Here is a 16890-nt window from a genome sequence, read left to right as displayed (position 1 = left end):
GTAGTTTATTAATTTTTACATTTTCTTTTTCATATTGTTTTACTATAAACATTAGTTACAACACAATCAATACGGAAACATCCAGCAACCCTACGTCATATCCTGGAAGCACTCGTTTAATACACTCCAGCGCACGCGTGGGCGGTGTTTCTTCCTTGAGCCTGTGTCTTCGGTTCCCCTGTTGCGAAGCACCGCCCACGCGGCACACCGCAAGTGCAGATTCGAGCCACTGTTGTTAGTCCGTGAAGGCGGGAGGATGAGAAGAGAAGACGTGTTTAGTAGCTCCAGTGTTTTCAAAGGCGGGTAAATAATAACAAGAGTGATCCTGGTGTGTAGTTAGAGATCTTCACCCGACACTGGAGTTAGTAAACATAATTAATCAATAACCTCACCTGTCTAAACTAAGTTTACTCGACAAGTTGCTAAGCTACGGTCAGTTTGTGTTTGTTGTACTGGGATGGCCACAAGAAAACCTAACGACGGTAGGTGCTAAAAACTAGGAGCACGTTAAAGAAACTGTCATGTAGGTTTTGATCTACATCACATAATGTAATGTAAGTTATGGTAGTAATGAAGTCTGTTGCTGGTGTGGCGCCACATCCTCACCGCAGCTGACAACTAACTAACGCTTAATGAGATTTAAATGTGAATAAACAAATGAATCTGTGTGTAAACGCTGGAGACTTCAGCTCTGTGTTATTTAGTTACAGTTACATCAATCTATGACTGTCCTGAGGACCCTGCTTCTTGTCCCCCCCCCTCCACACAGATGCCAGCCTTCCGTTTGCTGCCCTCCAGCTCCTGTCTCCTCCTCTGCGCCTGGTGTCTGCAGCCATCTGGAAAGTGATGAAGACCAGGGACATCATGCAGTACGGGGTTGTGGAGGAGTTTGTAACTTCCGCCTGTGAGACAGTCCCTGGCCTGCTAACTGTGAGACACCAGGGCAAGCTGGCACTGGGGCTGAGAGCTCGGGTGAGGTTTTATTCTCCTCTCATATCTCTTTGTCAGAGTGTGTTGCTTTCTCTTTGGATAGATGCAGCATCACCCTACATTTTGACTTCTGTCTTCCTGGCTTGCCTTGGAGTACAAACATAATACATGATTCATTGTCTTCCTCTTTCTTTACAGTTAATCTTAGAGCTGTGCAGCACACAGCCTGATGTTAAGGTGGTCGAGCATCACCTGAAAAGGATTTGCGCTCCTGCTTCGTCTTCCTCTGCTCCTACTGTGGTATGTCAGAGCAGTTTTGTTAATTTGTCACTCTAAACAGTTTGTAGACAGATAGAACATAAACTGCATAATTAGTAATATGTATAGTATATTATGGTTAACAAGAAAGACATCCATTGCTAATTTGTTTCGTGTAGATGCTGTATTCTAAGATCATTACATTACTAAGATATTACATTCCTGGTTGATTGTAATGTTAAATTCAGTGTTCTTATAGTGTTTCTGGAACAATAGTGTTATTCTGTGTCCTAGAGGAAGGATGTAAAAGTCCTAAAAACAGCAGAAAACTTTCACCGTTTGGTGCACACACTGCTCACAGACCCAGCAGGGAGAGAACAGTTCTTCAAGGTAAGTTCTCCTCCTTCAAAGTCATACAACAACATTATATTTCAAGCTCTGTTTAGTTAATGGGCTGTCTGTAGAAATGGAAGAAACAACCAGTCCTATTTTTCTCTCACAGGAGAAGTTTCCTGTGGAATATGGTCCAACGTTCGACAAGGAACTGGAGAAGTTGATGTGGGAGTTTTTGATTCGACTTGACCAGTTGCTTCCTGTGCCCAGCCTAGCTCAGGTACATTCAGTACTCAGTCTATCTGAGAATAACAGTCATTGGTTTGTAACAAATTCAAACCAAACCATTGTTAGTGTGACAGAGTTGGTGTTGTTGCATTACTTTAGCCAATAATCATCGAATTATATTTTCAACTAATTTAAGGGTTGTAATAATGTTCTCTTTCAGAAAATTGTTAATATATAATAATTTACTTACAGACAGTGTCCTGGCTTAGTGGTGCCCCCCCTGTTCTGGAGGAGTGTGCGCAAGCTGCCACCCAACCCCAGCTTCTGAAGATTTTGCTTCAGCATCAAACCTGTCTTGGTCACCTTGAGCCAGCAGGTAGAGTCAGAAAACCTTAGTTTTTTGCCAGGATGACTGTAACAGTGAGATCTTTTGCGTAGACTCCTAATATTTTTGATAACCCTTTTCCAGCATCTCTTCCTCCAAACATGGGAGACTCCATCCTGGATTCACTTTCTCTGCCACTGTCTGGAAGAGTACCTTCAGATCAGCCAACAGAAACCAAAAGGTCTGCTGTGGAACAGCCAGGTGGTGCACAGAGAAGAGACAATACACCTTTTATTACACCTGTCATTGGACTAATATCTAATGAAGATGTGCCAGTAATGAATTCTACCAGTAGAAGAACTGTTAGCTCAAAAGATGCTACAAATGACTCAAATGAGAATTTAAGATTCACTGTGGTTAATCAGAAACAACAATCCAAAGATGATGAAGGACAAGAGGCAGAAGAAGAGCTGCAGGAGGAAACTAAGACCTCCAAAAGAAGCATCAGAAAGAAACGCAAACATCCTGATCAAAGGCCAAGTGAATCTGATGAGGAGGAGCTGTTAGACATGACCAGATCTGGAAAAAAGAGAATAAGCAGAGTGAGGCAGGGTAGAGGTGGTCAGAGAACAGACAAGAAAAAAGAAGAAGGAGCAAAAACTGTAAGAAATGAGGAGTGTAACACAGCAGTCCTGTCAACCTGTATGACCAAGCTGGGAGTCGGAGCTCTCCACCTGCCTGAAGATCCGTCCCTCAGCTCCATTTATGCGTCTTGTCTGAGCAGCCAACCCAGAGTTATTATCGAAAAACTGTCAGTGGCGTCTGTTAGCGCTGACAGACCTGGCAGAAGAGGAAAATACTCACACGAGGAACAACAGAGCAAAAGGAGGAACTCGCCAATCAAAACTGTGGCACATAAAAGCAGGAACAGCCACGGTCAAAAACGTGACTCAGATTTGCCCGGGTTGGATGATAAAGAGTAAGAGACATGCTGCAAAATCTTCTTATTACATTGGATTTACTAGATTTTCATTATATCTGCCTTTGAAATCGTGCTTGAATTAAATTATGAATATATTTATGTTTCAGAACATATCAGTGATCAACTATCTTACAAGGTCTGTAGAGTAAAATCAGATATCCTGGTCCACTGACATTTCAAAGTTGCTAATAAATCACAAATCAGATATATATTTGACCTTGAACAGTGGGCCATATAACACATGCTGTTGTATATAGAGTAAGTTCAACATGTTTTGGACACTTTACTGCAGCAATGTGACTCAAACCTTACAAATAAAATCTAAACTGATTTTGCGTTTCCAGTTTCATTTGTCTTTCTGTGAGCTATCACCTTTTTAGAACTGCATGTCACAGGAAGAGAATTTTTTTTAGCTGCACTTCAGCGTTTCCTGTTTGTCTGCAGATCTAAATGATAATTCTGTTTCTGTCTTATTTACCTCCTGCTAAAACTATGACAAACAATGGTTTGATTATGTTTGCACCTTTATCTTCTACACATACCTGAGTCCCCTCTCGATGCTTAGTCCTGTGTTTTTCCTCTTTATGTCAAACTTGCAGAGCTAACATCAACACGCATAGTTTGTATTGTAATTCTGATCGATTGTTTATACTTTCAGAAATCATCCTGTATTACCGAGTGTAAGCAGATCTCCCTCTCTGCAGCTGAATAACAATGGTAATTGAACAAATAGTGGGAAAAAAACTGCAGGAATTAAAAAAAAAAAACAGCATCATATGTTTTAGTTTAACTGTGTTTACTTTCTTGTTTAGAGACACTGGCACCTCCAGGTGATGGTGAAGACTACGTAGCTGATTCTGAGGATGAGGTGACAAAGAACTTCAAAGGGAGGGTGTGTATGTTTACAGCATGAGAGAACAAAACTTTAATGAGCACCAAAAGATCTTGAAAATGGTTCAGTTTAAGGGAGCATGTGGTTTGGCACTGGCATTTATTCTGACCAACCTTATGTTGTTGATTTCAGCCAACTTTCTTTGTACATTTGCAAAAAAAAAAAAAAAAACGTTTGTATGATGCACAGTTTCACATAAGTGCTATGTTTTGTTCTAAAGCATAGAATATGCCCCTTAAAATATTAAGACAGTCAGATTCTGGGTTTCATGAGCATTATCAATGCAGCAGTGAATTATAAATAATCCTGTTTTCTGACTGACTCTGTCTCCCTCAGCTGTTTGTGAAGCGCTACTACAAGACCAAACACGGCACCTATGTTCCCACTCTGAGGGAGTTCTGGAAACCAGGGATGACACGGCGCAACCTGTTGTCTGCCAGCAGTACACGCAGATGATAAATAGATTTTTACTGCCACGTTGGCTCAAAGCCAGAGGACTTTCACTGTGGCGAACATTATTTTTATCACCAGCTACGCCAACTTAAGCGCATATATAAGACATAAATATGAGTTACTTTTCAGATTTTTAATGTCACTGTAGTTTAATTAGATGTTTTTAACTTGAATAGTCGTATCTAAACTCATTATGTATATAAATAAAGACCAGACATTATGTGTGTGTTACAAATATGTACCTGTGATATGTAATATTGCTAATCAATAAAGGTTTTCCACTTAGCAGTATGATAATGTGTTATTTCTGCCCATTCCATTATTCTTGTAGCTGATGTGTAATAATGACTGAACACCATTATAAATCCAACCATTTATTCAGAAATCAATTTTATCAAAATTATTGCAAGAATAGAACTGAAATGTTGAAGCTAAAACAGAATAGTTGTTGCTGGGCTGTGGTGTCTTATTTAGGACGGTTAGGACAGTTTGTGAACATTTCTAGAAATATTTTCACAGAAAATTTACTGAGGAGTCACTAGAAATCTTCAATATTTGTTTGATGTCACGGTGCCATTGCTAATGTTTTAATGTTTTTTTTTTTCTTACAAGTATGCAAAAATTATCAAAGCTCATCTGCACACAGAAACACACAATTAAGTGCAAATTAGTTTTGTTTTGTGCAGGTTCAGAGTCGACAGCCCATCCCTCCGGTCACTGTGATGGTCTCTCCAGTAATGTAAGAAGCCTCCTCAGTGCACAAGAAAGCAATCACTCCACCAATCTCCTCTGGCTCTCCAACTCTGAATGAAAGTGCATTTGAAAATGTTATGTTATTGATACATTAGTCACAAGTTTAGGTGTTGTCCAGCATGTTGGTGAGAAGCTTCTAAGTGCTTGTGAACTGTACCTTTTAATGCTGAGCTGCTTATTAAACTCGTCCATTACGCCTTCATTTTGCCACAACTGGGAAATAAACAGCATTCATCAAATCAAGAAGACATGACTCAGGTTGTATAAAGGTGCAAAGAACAACAAAATATATAATGACAATGAATAAATCCCATTTCAACCTATATATTTGATATTTTCTCCTCACCGCAGCACTGAAGCGGGTCTTAATAATTCCAGGGGCCACGCAGTTTACTCTTATGTTACTGAGAGCGAGGTCAGGAGCCAGCGCCCGGGTCAGACCCAGCAAGGCTGTCTTACTCACGCTGTAAGGACCCAGAGCCTGCAGACATATGAAAATGTCAATGTCACAGATAATTCAGTTACACAGTTAAACATATGGAGTCTTCTTCCTGTCCAATAATGAATATTTAATAGTAATATCAAGTTGTTACAGTCAAAAGTAAAACATATTACACCATGAATAAAAAAGAAACACACACTGAAAGTTGTTACACGCCCACATAGATTTCATGTCACTTAGAATTTAAGCTCATTTAACCTGCTTCTATAAATGTAATAAAAACTAATGGAGGTAAATGTTCTGCTTATACTCTCACTGACCTGCATTGGTTGGTATCCAGCCACAGATGACACAAATACCACATTTCCCCCTCTGAAAGAGACATTAAATAGTTTTATAATATTTATTACTGGACATTTGGATAGTACAGAGCTAGTTCAGAGTTTGTCGCTTACCCTCTCTTCTTCATATGAGGCACCACCAACTTGGTCATGAGAAAAGCTGATTTCACGTTTACAGAAAGGATCTAGAAACAAATGTAGAAAGTGCTAAGTACATCTGATAAATACATTTGATCTATATTATATAAATATTGCTATATTAACGAGAACTGTCTACATATACCACCACATTTGTATTATGTACCTTGTCCCAGACATCCTCTGTGGAGTCCATGATGTTTCCAAAAAAAGGGTTGACTGCTGCATTGGATACTAGGATATCAATACCCCCACACTGATCCAGAGCCTGTTCAATGCAAACACATTGATGGGTGTGCAGTAACAGGGCCTAAGTTAATTGATGATGGTTCCTGGGGGTCCTCCTACTTTGCTTGATAAAATAAAAAATAAACCAATATCATGTTACCTTTAGGTGCAGAAATATTTTTTGATAAAAAAAAACAGTTTCCCTCAAATCGCCTATGTTCCTTGGATGATTGTTCAGATGCATCATCACCTGCTGTCAGTACTCACCGTTCGAACCAGTTTTTCTCTGTCCTCTCCATTACCAACATTACAAGTGGTCCCAGTTACCAGGATGTTCTGACTCTGCAGCAGGGCCACAGCCTTGTCCACGTTGGCCTGCTTCCGGCTGCTCACCACCACACGGGCTCCTCTCTTGCCCAGAGCCTGAGCTGCAGCTAGACCGATTCTGGGAAGGTGGAGAAAAGCACCATGACAGCTCTGCAATGGGTGAAACCTACGGCATCTGGTCATCATCACAAATCTCCTGTTTTCAATGATATGCACGTTAAATCCAGGTAAACAGCTTGAGATCCCTTCATAAAAGAAATCCTTGCCAGTGGCACTTTCTTGGTCCCTGTAAGTGTCATTTTGAAGCAGTAAAAAACAATACAGGAGTTAACAAATATCATTCTTACCCATCTGTAGAGGCAGTGACTATGGCTACCTTTCCTGCAAGACTGCTTTGAGACATACTTCTTTGTCCAGCAACAGGATTAGTCTTGAGCAGGTACCTGACAGCACTTCTCAACATGACCTGTGAACAAAGGATAATCACTGATATCTACTCTTAAAAAACACTTCATAACTAGGGCAGAGGGCAGCTGAACTATGACAGCTGTGCTGCACAATAAGTGTGATAAGCAAAGTCTTAATGATGTTACAGCTTTTTTCAACAGTCACTTAGAGTAATAATAATACTGTTTTATATATCATGAAGCAGGGACACATTATTTACAAAGGTAGACTCGCGCAGCACAATTCAAGTTTATACGTTTGCGTAGTAGATTCATGTACAACATATATGAAAAAAATAATTCTGCAAACGTGTCAAATGCATCATCTCACCCTGACGTTCATGCAAAATTGCACATGAAGTTATGCAGAGGAAAGATTTGTTCAAAAACTCTAAGAGTCTATTGCCAGGACCTTTGGACTACTGACGACTAATGGATGCCTGCTGTGAGTGTTCCGGGGTTAAAATCCAACTGTCAAAATAAAAGCCTTGAGGCGGGCAGCAGCTCGCATTTGGCTACTTGTATAACCTAATGTCACATCAATGTTGGTTGAAAACAACAGAAAATACAGACAGATTTTATTGCAGCGATGTTAATGCTACTGGTTGGTTGCATTTTTTATTTTTATCTGCATTTACAGTTTAGTTATGCCATTAATGGCCACAACGAGGGGACGTAAACGCAACCCACAAGCAAAGAGCCAATCAAACGAGACGTGTACGCCAAGCTGCGGAAAACCAACCGACTTCACAGAGTATGGATTGGTCTAATCAGGGGGCTAAACATGGCGCTGGTGCTCGTGTTATGCTTATAGATCAGCGAAGTGCGTAAACCTCTGAGCGAGGAGGCGGAGATCAAGTTGTTGTCATCGCCGAAGATGATTGAACGCTGATGGCCAGAGATTTTCACGCTTGAAAAGAAGTGATTCCCCGTATCAGGGATTGTACACCGATACGAAGTTTATCGGCGACACGAAAAGAACAAGGTAATTACGCCAGATATGAGAACGTCTTCGGGTGCAGACGTTGGCTAGCAAACACACTCGGCTGCAGCGGTTTTATCCCGCGGTGCCATTGTTGTTGTGAACTGAAGGTTAGCGTTAGCAGCGACAGGCGATGAAGATAACCACCGTTAACGTAACGTTAGCTAACATTAGGTAGCAGCTGTGAGCTAGGCCGCGACAACATCGCTCTCATTAATATATACATTTCATATTTGGATGAATTAGCTATCATTCCACATAGACAGCTGATACATACTCGGCTACATGCGGTGTATGTGACAACGAGCTTGCATTGCCTGTTTATCCGTGATGCTAAGCTAGCGTTAGCTTTCACTGAATGGGCTTAACGTAACCTAACATAACATGGTTGGGCGTGGAAAGGATAAGACAGGTGTTGCCGCTCACTGTCTACCTTTCATTTCGCATGTATCTACTTACGTATCCATCGAGGTTAGCTAACCTAGCTAACGTCGTTAAACCTGCACCAGTGTGTTATAGTAGAGTCGTATAAAGGCGTTTCTAAATGGATTACAGGATTCTTATGAGGGCGGACGACGAGGCACCCAGGCTGTGAGATGAGTCCTGCCCAGACCCAGCTGTGCCTCGGCACCGAGTCTCTCTGGCGACCACTACATCTCTGAGAAGCACAGCTGATATAGATGGATGACCCCGACTGACCTGGACACTTGGGTTACAGTTTCTCAGAGACGTACATGTTAACTTATCAACAATGTCTGTCTCCGTGAGTACAGTATTTATTTCACTGCATGCAATTTCATCACAACGATCGACAAATGGAAACCACGTCAATCTGTAATATGTTTTTAACAGGGCTTGTTTGCACGTTGCTTTGTCATCTCACCTTATCTAGATATTTTATCTGGGTACTCATTGCTTTTATTACAGTTTTAAGAGGGTCCCACGTGGCTCAATTGAGCCTGGTTGTCCCTGGGGGGTTGGTTTAGAAAATGAAAGGGGGCCTGACTCTCTGGCTTTGGCTTGGCAATTAAACCCTAAACAGCAAGGGACAGATGTGCCTCTCATCCCCTCCCCCTCCCTCTCATCTCGCTCATTACCATTAAGCCCTTGTGTCCATTCGGTCATTGATCCTCCCTGACTGTGCTCCCTTTTCTCTCTGCTTCATGGTTACAAATGCAGCTGTGAATTTTTGAGTTGGCTTTTACATTTTCCATCTTTTCTTTTTCCCCGATCCTCTTCCTGTCCCTCTATGTCTCACAGGGGCATTTTATGAGATCTTCCCTATTCACTCTCCATTCAACAGCTCTAAACAATCAACCTTTTTATTACTCTTCACTTCTTTTTGCCATATCACTGTACTTGTTTGTTTGTGGTATACAGTTGACACTAGCCTGTCTGAATTTAGGCATGTGTGTGAATCACAGAATGGGTGGGTCTGTATTTCTAATTTCTACTTTCTTTTCCTCCTACTTTTTAGACCGTATTAGCAAAGGCGCTGTTTGATAACACAGCTGAGAGCCCAGAGGAGCTGGCTTTCCGGAAGGGTGACATCCTAATGGTTCTTGAACAGGAGCAGAGTGGTGGGCCTGGCTGGTGGCTCTGCTCCCTGCATGGCAGACAGGGCATTGCTCCTGCCAATCGCCTCCGTCTCCTCCAGACTGCCCCAGCCCCGGGCTCAGAACTCCATCGTGGAACCAGCGAGGATTCTGTTTACCTGTCACCTGGTCCCCCTTTCGTCAGCAGTAGTGCAGAGGACATAGATGGGGTGTATCGCTCCCCACCTCCTGTGGGTGAGGGACGAGGAGCTGGAGTTAACTCGAGACCTGGGGAACTCCGTAGAGTGGAGGGTGGGCGTCCACGCTCCCACTCCAGCTCTGGTACTCGGCCCAGACCTGACTGGGATATTGGGGTGGCAGGGCGTCCACGGTCACCCTCTCTGAGAGGACGTGGCACAGAAATGACAGGAACACTTTATCAGACTCCAGTAACTCCCATACCTTCAACAGCTCAGGCCAGGCAGCCTGGAGTCCTCATGTCCTCAGAGTCTGTGTACCTTTCACCTACTGGAGTGCCAAGAGCAACTGATGAGCCAGAGGACACTACATATCTAGTACCCAGAGAAACACTAACGTCAGACTCAGATGACTGTTACTTGGTACCCAAAGGTACACCACTTGCAGGTGATGATGTTTATCAATCCCCAACAGGAAGTGTTGTGGCCACTGCTGTTTGCTCTAATGGTGCTTCTGTACACAGTGGAACACCTGTAAGCCCCCATCCCAAAGTGAACCAGGACACACCTGGGATGTACCAGACACCCACCCCTGTGGGAGCAAGCCCTCATATGACTTCAGCCACTTTTTTGGCCCACCAGCACCCATCTCAGTTATCCTCTGCTCAAGCATCTCCCAGACCTCTGCCCAAAGGAGTTTCACCCAACTCTGCTGTTGCCAGGGGCAAATCCAGCCTGGCCTGTCATCGAGGTTCCCCTTTGCTGGTCAGAGCAGGGCAAGTCAGGGTTCCTGGATCACCAAATTTTGCCCGCAAGCCTCCTCCCCCAGCACCTCCAGTGAGGAGTGTCACAAGGAAAGACGCTCAACAAACCACACCTGCATTAGCTGATTGCAACTCTGTTCCCAAACCGACTGCTCATGCCACCTCTGCAAGTCTGCAGCAAGAGAACAAACTGCGGGGAAGTCCTCAGAGTAAGGATCAAAGGATGAATAATGGTGTGGAGAACATCGGCAAAAACGGAGAAAAACAGGATCAGTCAGATGCTTTAGATAACCAGGTATGTGGTGGCTGCTTCCTTTACCATAATGTTGAAACTGTTCTTATATTTTTTAGAGTCACGTTATTGTTTTTAAGCAGCCTTATGCATATTTTGAATACAATGAGACCCTCGATCATAACTAAGTTTTGTGCGTTTGTCGTCTTGTTAGGTTTATGATACTCCTCCCAGTGGCAGGTGGCAGCGTCCAGTCCCATCTGCCCTTGGGGATGATGATGGCATTTATGACACCCCCCGCAGTGTGCCGCCACAAGCTGAATCTGAGACAGAGGTAAAGATAACTCTTTTCCCTTTGCATTGGTTAATCACTTTTGGCTTGTTTAATCTCCAATCACAGTTCACAACTAAATAATTAATAATTATGGTACGTCAATTGTTTCTGAAATGTAAACTTTAGAAGAATATTATTTATCTTATGTAAGTCTTCTTACAGTATGCAACATTTTGCTGTCTTAATCTTTTCTGGTCAGGTTTTGATCAGATGAATATCCAGCTGGTATATTTTTCTATTACAATGCAATGGTAATCCAGAGTTGTAGTTTGCAAAAGAATAGCTGGGAACTGGGACAGACTGTTGTGTTCATAGTCATGTCTGCACAAGTTAAGCGATTCACAGGAGATCACTATCAAATGTCTTGTCACCGTTTCTTCCCACATTCCACTATTAGCGTGTCTCCCTGCCCCCTTCCAAGTGACGCTACACCTGTCTCTGCCTGCTTTGGGAGCCTGTCTATCCAGTCCAAATGTTGCTTCTATTTTCTCTCAGTCGCACCCATCTGTCAAGGCCATGTCAAGGCCATACCACCACCACCCTGCCCCCATTGGTCTCCCCTTTAATGTACTTAAATGTATCTGCCAGCTGTTGGATTATTTTTTCCTCTTTGCCTGTGGTTACTGTATGTGGTGTGCAGACTCCCTCCTTTTATACCTCAAAGCAGGGAGTCTTTGTACAACAGTCCAAAGGAACAGATTTTTACCCTCAAAGGGCTCCTTTGAGTGTGTTCCTCACACTGGCAGTCAGTGACTTTGTTGCATCTGCTTACAGATATGCAGTAGTTTTATTTTACCACTTTCAGTTTGGTCACTCACACGTTTTCAGAAACATTCATTTTGTTCTCTCCTGTCTTATAGGTCTATGATGTCCCTACCATCACTTTGAATGTGTCCAAGTCAGATATCCAGCCTGATGAAGTTGATGATGAAGTCTACAGTGTCCCTACTCTTCCAGGCATCCCTCTGGGACCAGGGGAGTCCACAACCAGCCTCTCTGGTGAGGATGCTGCCCAGGTTGGGCAAGTCTATTGTGTTCCTGGAACTGAGAAACGAAGCAGTGGTGGAGATCACAATCGAGACTCTTCTGAGCCTGACTGCGGCATCTATGACATGCCTGCTCTGAACATCGAAGTCCTCCCTCACTCTTCCTCGTCTTCCTCAACCTCTACCCGCCGCTTCTCTGTTTCCAGTAATGGTTCAGGTGATGTGCAGTGGAGAGCCTCACTTTCCAGCCTTGTCCAGTCAGTGCTGAACACAGCCTCTGGCTCGGCCTCTACTTTATCGTCACGGGATCTTGCCACCTCATTGGCCGATATCCTATCGACCTGGAAAGCCAGTCATTCAGGTGACCCCCCACCGCCTCTTCAACAGGCCTGGGTTTCTCTGTCAGACCTTCTCCCAGCATTATCCGCTATCGGTAACGCTCCTCCATCTGAAGGTCTCCTGTCGTTGGTCCAGCGCTCCCTTGAGGATTGCACCCTCCTCTTGCAGGCTCAGGGAAGACCACGTCTGCCTTCCCAAGAATCCTTGTCCCGCAGGCCGTTGCCCGCTCTTCCAGTGCCTGATGGGAAGTCATCTGGAGGTGGGATGGGCTCTCGTAAAGGTAGCTGGATCCAGGAAAGACCCCTGCCCCCAACTCCTCAGCCCTCCTTCCCCTTGCCTCCCACTCTCCCCACCGTGACTCTCACAATGGGCCCAGTCGATGGAGAAGATGACCCCAGCAATGAGTATGCTGGGATCGGCTTGACTCCAATCCCAGCCCCAGTACCTTCTGGGGACAGTGTTGGATATGTTAAGCTGCAGGTGAGTTTTCATGGTGACATTTTCTCTTCATGTTATTTTGATCTATTTTGTTTCTTCTGTTTTTTCTTTAGTAAATCTTGGCCTTTTTTTCTAGCTATTCATATGTTGTCTATGCAAACGTTTACTTTTATGTTTGTGGTTCTTTCACAATAAAACACTCTGAACATATATGTTAAGATGCCTGTTCTGTCGTTCCCACACCAGGGTAAACCTGAGCCTCCTCCCGATGCCCTGACTGAGAATGGCCTAGAGACAAGGGTAAGTCCCTGTATTTGTGCCTCCACCTACATAATCCTCAGCTCTGACATTCTACAAATTGTTATACAATTTTTGTAGTACAAAAAGGCATACAGCAAGTCTACACAGATAAGTCATTGATTCACTCTGTGTTCACAGCATGCTCTGTTTACTAATGAGCGCTGTGACTCATTAATCCAGTCTGCAGCAGCTCTTTTGGTTTCTGATGTGGTCTAAACCCGTCTTTACTCTCATGTCGTCCTCATGTTTACCACGCATCATCTAACTTTGTCACATTCCCCTCATGGATTTCTGACTCATGGATATATTTGTCACTGTGTGACACAATGTGTACATAGTGTTCAAACTTTCTTTGTTTTTCTGAGGATACAACATCAAGGCCGGCAGTAGGAGACGTAACAACACACAACATACAATTAAATCTAATCTATTGCCCCATGTTATCTCCTAAGCCGCTTCTGTTTTCCATTGAGGCTGAGATCATGTCTCTTTTTCGCTCAGTCTGCATGTTCCCAATCCTTGCTAGTTGTCTTGGTTACGCAACAGCCGACTAACAAGAGATCACTTGTAAAGCTTAACAGTCCTGCCTTGAATTGAATAGAAACTACAGGACAATAAGTGACAGAAAGAAAACATGAATTCAGTTATTCTTTCTACAGTGGCACTTACTATATGCGTGTGTTTGTGTCTTTCTCTGAGTTTGAGCATTACACCATTGTAGCACTGTTATTACTCAGGCTTGGCTATAATTTATCTGACATTTGAGAAGCTGAAAGAATTATTTTCAAATTATTTAAAGAGTAATTTAAATGTAATGTAATGTATGAGCAGTACAGTTGCTGGCTCTATGAAAGTAGTTGAGTGACTCATTCATTTTCCATGTGGTTAACAATATTTTAAGCATCTAATTTCTCAGATGTGTCATCTCTTCTAAAGTTAATGATACATTTAGTGCTAGTGGTCCTACATAGTATTGCATATATTTATGTGCGACCTTTCACTTACAAATACAAATTTCCTCTTTTCTTGAACAGTTGACACCATCCCCTCCTCTGCCGGTGTCTCTCTCCTTGGAGGACTCGGAGCTGCTGTCCTTTTATTCCTCGCAGAGCCTTGCCCACCTATCCTGCCTGGCAGACGCCATAGACGTGCTGTTTAGCAGCGTGCAGGGCAACCAGCCGCCCCGCATCTTTGTCGCCAGAGGAAAAAGTCTTATTGTGACGGCACACAAACTAGTGTTTATTGGTGATACACTCTCCCGCCTTCTCACCTCTGCTGACCTCCGGGCCAAGGTTTGTGCAGTAAACCTCATCTTTCGAAGTCGTATGAGACAAAGTCGAATGTGTATGTTAAAGGGAAAATACAATATATGACATGATAGGCACAGGTTCTGTTCTGTAGGTTTCCTAAAATATACATAGATGTTCATGAAGTAAAATTAAACGTGTATCATATTTAAAATAGATTTTCCCAATTTCAGATCACAACCTCCGGGGGACGACTCTGCCAGGCCTTGAAGGCAGTTGTCATGGCAACAAAGGGTGCTGCACAAAACTACCCCTCGGTATCCGCCTCCCAGGAAATGGTGGACCGTGTTGCAGAGCTCTCTCAACAAGCTGCTGGCTTCTCCACTCTTCTCCAGCGTCTGGCAGAAATATCTTCATGATATTTCGTATCTCTTGCGTAAACTTTGTTTACACTACATATATTTTCTCTCTTTGAAATGCCTTATTTGTTGTTACTCTTTTATTACTTTTGGTTTGAGTGGGATTGAAGCAAGAGATTTGGATCGTGTTTAGCCTCACTGAAGCTGTTACTAAACTGGGTTTAGACTGTTGGTTCTGTTTGCCTTTGTTTATATGCGGACCTCTGTGCTTTGTTGCCAGGCACACTTGTCTTTTTGAGTGTTAACTTATTGAATATTTGAAGAACCCCTGTGAGTTTTACTGTCTGTGCAGACTGCCTATTTTGGGAGCTTTGCTTTAATATGTTTGATGTATTTTCTTTCTTCACATGATAGCCATTTCCCTTCCTTCCTCTATTTATTTAGCCATCCCCACTGTTCCAAAAATAGCACAGAAGGAAGTCTTACATCCTGGTTCTGACCTACATTTTACTGTGATACCTAAAAGGCCTTTTGTGACCATTCTGGGGCTGTAGAAGCAGTGGTTTGGGCTTAATATGGGAGGAATTAATTAGGGTGTGGAGTAACATCCACCCATAATGTAAGTACGAGTTGTGTTTGTGTAGTACCCATTTCCACTCAATCTGTAATTTGACATGTATGCAGTCTTAAACATCTCCTAAGGAAAAATGAAAGTGCTGTTTGACAGAGAAAAATAATATTGCATAACTATTGCTGATAGAGAGTAACAGTAGTCTGGTGTGAAATTGCATAACCGTGCTCTTTCTCACAGTTGCATGACAGCAAACAAAACCCGTTAACCAAGTTCACATGTCCCCACCTGTTTTGTTCTGCGTGATTGACTTTCATTGCTTCATTTCCCAAAAGATGCTTGACAAGTGTGCTTACTCTGATAGTTTCAGGTCAGTAACATATCTGGGAGGCAGTATGGCTCAAACTAAGGCTGGGTGTTAATGGCAATCAGTCATTATTAATACCAATGGAACACTTCAGTTTGATGGTATTACATGATTATACAGTTGCCAAATCAAGGTATGAATCAGTTCTTTAAAATCATTATACCTTGATCATCAGAACATTGTCCCAGTCCTAGTATAAACTATGAAGTAAAGAACAGGTTTATGATTGAAATGGGTGCATTTTGCATTTTAAAACCAAATACATATCTGCTCTTGACAGATTTTTTTTTATTGGGCCTACTGTCTATGGGCCCTTTTCTTATACAAGTGTTTTTCTGCACAGCATCAGCTCAGACAACGTGCAGTATGAACGTGGGGGAACAAATGGTAAACTGGAAGTTGAATAAATGACATGTTTGGTACATTTACACTACAATAATTAACTGAAATGAACAGTTTGATCTTTGGGGTGCTACACTAAGTTAGTTATATAATTATAGTAGACGGCTTAAAGGTTTTTGGCTTATCATATTGTATTACTTAACCTAAAACTCAGCTTTATTTTTCACTTCCAAATCGTCAAGCTTTTCAGAATCCTTTTCACTGTTATGTGGCTGAGTTTAAATCATAGTTTTAGGAATCTGTAGCTTCCTGATTTTTATTTTTTCCACTGCTGCAGTGCCACATTGTGGGGATTTGAAGTATTACTTAATAAATACCTGTCTGCCAAACAGGCTTCGTACTGTACCTATAAAGAGAGCATGAACGGCAAGTAACCTTTAACTATATATTTATTATCATCAGGTTTTATGTCCCTTGTTTTACCCTTTGCATGGCTTTAATTTGCTTAAATTTTATATATGCATAACCTTCACCAGGGTAATTTTGATAGATTATTTACAAGGAACAAAAATGTGTTACAGTTCAATGATACGGCTGTATTTCTTTTGTACAAGAAATGTTTTTTTGTTTATTGCACTATTTGAACCCATTTGAGTATGTTATCTATATTAGCTGACATTTTTCTACAGTACTTCAGACCTACACCTCTATAATTTCAACACTACATTTGATGTCTGTCTTGTATTCCTGTTCAAAATGCACAAATACATCTTTTGCAATGAAACAAATTTGTTTGGATAATTGATTGGAAAAAGTGTAAT

At 42.3% G+C, this 16890-nt stretch overlaps 3 protein-coding genes across 5 annotated transcripts; 2 read left to right on the top strand and 1 right to left on the bottom strand.

Annotated features, from left to right (window-relative positions):
- The first annotated feature begins 86 nt into the window (after positions 1-86).
- tinf2 (TERF1 (TRF1)-interacting nuclear factor 2) lies at positions 87-4692 on the top strand. 3 transcript variants are annotated; one of them, XM_026353571.1, is made up of 10 exons: positions 88-482; positions 770-972; positions 1129-1230; positions 1483-1578; positions 1691-1801; positions 2002-2125; positions 2219-3053; positions 3715-3773; positions 3869-3948; positions 4285-4692. In XM_026353571.1, exons 1-10 carry the CDS (start codon positions 458-460, stop codon positions 4402-4404), a joined length of 1755 nt encoding a protein of 584 aa, XP_026209356.1. In that variant the 5' UTR covers positions 88-457; the 3' UTR covers positions 4405-4692. The 3 variants fall into 3 exon arrangements, 2 of the variants coding, with proteins under 2 accessions (XP_026209358.1, XP_026209356.1); XR_003298533.1 differs by lacking the exon at positions 4285-4692 and having other exon boundaries at positions 87-482; positions 3164-3773; XM_026353573.1 differs by lacking the exons at positions 3869-3948; positions 4285-4692 and adding an exon at positions 3164-3192 and having other exon boundaries at positions 87-482.
- A 302-nt stretch (positions 4693-4994) lies between these two features.
- Positions 4995-7545, bottom strand: dhrs4 (dehydrogenase/reductase (SDR family) member 4). Its single transcript, XM_026352835.1, has 9 exons — positions 7408-7545; positions 6978-7096; positions 6571-6748; positions 6242-6343; positions 6052-6122; positions 5917-5968; positions 5501-5635; positions 5312-5367; positions 4995-5204 (listed from the first exon to the last, which is right to left on the bottom strand). The coding sequence occupies exons 1-9, from the start codon at positions 7417-7419 to the stop codon at positions 5090-5092; spliced, it is 840 nt and encodes a 279-aa protein (XP_026208620.1). The 5' UTR covers positions 7420-7545; the 3' UTR covers positions 4995-5089.
- A 387-nt stretch (positions 7546-7932) lies between these two features.
- Positions 7933-16853, top strand: efs (embryonal Fyn-associated substrate). Its single transcript, XM_026352834.1, has 8 exons — positions 7933-8061; positions 8614-8821; positions 9536-10849; positions 11001-11120; positions 11981-12925; positions 13130-13183; positions 14218-14475; positions 14664-16853. Exons 2-8 carry the CDS (start codon positions 8810-8812, stop codon positions 14847-14849), a joined length of 2889 nt encoding a protein of 962 aa, XP_026208619.1. The 5' UTR covers positions 7933-8061; positions 8614-8809; the 3' UTR covers positions 14850-16853.
- Positions 16854-16890: the final 37 nt, after the last annotated feature.

The sequence above is a fragment of the Anabas testudineus genome, chromosome 18, assembly GCF_900324465.2.
Source record: "Anabas testudineus chromosome 18, fAnaTes1.2, whole genome shotgun sequence".
Taxonomy (NCBI): domain Eukaryota; kingdom Metazoa; phylum Chordata; class Actinopteri; order Anabantiformes; family Anabantidae; genus Anabas; species Anabas testudineus.
Note: the sequence above shows the minus strand (reverse complement) of the source record. Positions and strands in the feature narration are given on the sequence as shown.